Below are 2,634 nucleotides of genomic sequence, written 5' to 3' on the forward strand. Positions count from 1 at the left end.
GGTTAAAAATTGGAAGATCAGCATCCAATATTTTTGAAGATTGTACGTACAACTAAGACTTTCAAAGATATTATATAGATTCCCATACCTGTTGGAATATTCCACCTACCACAAAATCATATCCTAATTCCTATCTAACTTCATTTTATTTCTTAAAATTTCGACCACAAAATAGACTATATATATATATATATATACACACACACGTATATGCATTGGTTTAAATTAAAACACAGTTAAACTTCATTGATTTGCATGATTGAGAGAACAAAAATGGTGCATTTTGATAAACTCATCTCTTCCTCATGCTTTGCCTCACCATTTCATCTTCTTCCCCAACCTCCAACTTAACCCCAAATAGTTTCAAGTTTGGCTTCATTACCATCATCTCATCTTCCTTCTTATCATACCCATTAATGCCCAATTCGTACTTTCCTATCAAATCAATAAGCTCTCTGCATTTCCTCTTCATGTTCTTCACCTCAAACCTCAACGCTCCCTTCTCCTTCTTCAGCCTCTTGTTTTCGTCAACAAGTGTCGCGTAATGATCGGTTGACGATGAAGTCGACCAGGACCATTCATCTTCGTCGAGATCATCTCGATGTGTGGCCTCGATTGCTTTTGCATTACTCTTGTGTTTTCTCCTACGTATTTCGTAGAGTCTTTCTTTACCTCCCTTTTGAAACTTGTCATTGTAAAACTCCCATCGACTTGTCGCAATCTTGCGAAATCCCTATCAAAGTTTCGTTGTAAGGTTCGATTATCCGTCAAACTTAAGCTAATGGGTTACGATAAATTTCATGTTATATCGACTTACATATGTGTTTAGTTGGCGAACAAAGCTAGAAAAGTTGCTATGTTTGAAGAGGGTAGGGAGGAGATCTCTAGCGAACTCCGGGGGATGCCACACGACGAGCGCCGTCCCATCGTTGTTCCAGGAGATGACATCATCGGTGGTCGGATCCTCGACCAACAGGTAGGTTTTGGCCAAGAAGGGCGGCGGAGAGGGCTTTGGCTTTTGACACACATCACCTAGGCCTATAGCTGGCTGCTCCCCCATGAGAGAAATGAAGAAGTAGAAACAGAAAGGAAGAAGAAGATATAGAAATTAGAAGGATTTAGGAGGAAAGGAAGAGAAAAGAAGAAGGGCGGTTAAGAACTCCCAATCCCAACAATGGAAACCCAACACGACTCCACAGCTCATGAGAAATGCAACACCTTAACTTATATCCCACGAACACTATAAAAACTTCTTATATTATACTACTCACACCATTCATGGCTTCCCATTCATTTTACAATTTCTTTTTTTAATTGTTTGCACAATTACTTATTTTATTTTACAATTATAGCTTTTATTTTTGTTAAATTAAAATAGGAACGATATAACATGTTATAAATTAATGTTGTAATTTTTTAAAACGTCATAATTTATTGTTAAGAAAGAATTTCTGATACCATGTTAAGAATGAGAAGCTCTGATAGTTCTTCATCTTCTCCTACTATGATATTCTTCCTCTTCTCCAGGATTGGTAATTTGTCCAATTTAATTTGATTGAAATAAGTGAATATCCGGTCTGTCTGATCATTTCTTGGTCTATGCATAAATGATATACTTTAGGATTGGTAATTTGTCACAGTTAATTTGATTGGAACAAAGTGAATATTTGTGTTAAATAAACATTCGAAGTTTTGAAGCGGGATAAGAACACCAAGAACAGTGCTCTGATTCGATCTGCTTTTCTTCTGTTTGCCCCGTTCTTAACATTTATGTTTTATTATTTAGTAATTGTTTGATTATTTTACTCGCAATTTACCTTATCTATTATATAAAAATTATAGGCTATTAGTATAATTTTGAAGGTATGTGGAATCATGTTAAAAAAATAACTTAAAAAATCTATAGTATTTGAATAAAGTTGAGTGTTTAGTTCTCGTAATATTATTAGGATTTACTTCGTAATAGTTTGAAATGATTTTGGTTTAAATCATTTATTCGGAGATACGCGAGTGAATAAATATTTTACATGATAGATCATTTTCGTATCAATTATATATCTAATTTCTTCTCATAAATTTGCTAACTTAGAAAACAAATATTTCACAAAATGCTCAAGTACAATATTAATATTACCTTAAGTTTAAGTTATGAACTTCTGTGCGCTAGAGTAGTTTCCTTAAATGTTAATTTCGAGATTTGAAAAATAGGTCTCACCATCTCACTCATCCAATAGGGTCTTAGTTTATCACTAAATCATAAACGTATTGTTATTAAAAGATCAATGATGCTCAAAAGGTAAGATATAATCATATGAGGTTATTTGACCCAACTATAGCACTTTTGAATATAGTAATCATATTCATACAAGCAACTTGTTGTTTAGGAGTGAAACTGATCTCAAGTTGATAAATAAAAATTAATTAATTAATTTAATATCACTACGTTTATAAAAGGTCTCCTTCGAATATGAAAATGGATTCATTTCATTCAAAAATATATATGAAATGTAGAATTTAATATTTAATAAGGGGTAAATGACATTTTCACAATAATCTAAAACTTAAGCATAGTAACCCTCGCGTATTACAGCTACCCTGTAAAACAATGAAGTATTATGGAGAAAAGAGAACATC

General features: G+C 33.2%; 1 protein-coding gene across 1 annotated transcript; it reads right to left on the minus strand.

The window, feature by feature from the left end:
- Window positions 1-200: 200 nt before the first annotated feature.
- On the minus strand, window positions 201-1,339 carry LOC111784614 (heat stress transcription factor B-3-like). The gene is made up of 2 exons (XM_023665265.2): window positions 818-1,339; window positions 201-733 (listed from the first exon to the last, which is right to left on the minus strand). Exons 1-2 carry the CDS (start codon window positions 1,058-1,060, stop codon window positions 293-295), a joined length of 684 nt encoding a protein of 227 aa, XP_023521033.2. The 5' UTR covers window positions 1,061-1,339; the 3' UTR covers window positions 201-292.
- Between the last annotated feature and the right edge of the window lie 1,295 nt (window positions 1,340-2,634).

Source organism: Cucurbita pepo, chromosome 8 (genome assembly GCF_057944985.1).
Source record: "Cucurbita pepo subsp. pepo isolate OVF chromosome 8, ASM5794498v1, whole genome shotgun sequence".
Taxonomy (NCBI): domain Eukaryota; kingdom Viridiplantae; phylum Streptophyta; class Magnoliopsida; order Cucurbitales; family Cucurbitaceae; genus Cucurbita; species Cucurbita pepo.

Bases quoted from the DNA above. Each gene is read 5' to 3' on its own strand.
- LOC111784614 (XM_023665265.2), bottom strand. From the start codon at position 1,060: ATGGGGGAGCAGCCAGCTATAGGCCTAGGTGATGTGTGTCAAAAGCCA. The intron at 734-817 runs GTAAGTCGATAT...AAACTTTGATAG, and splicing joins TTCGCCAACTAAACACATAT to GGATTTCGCAAGATTGCGAC.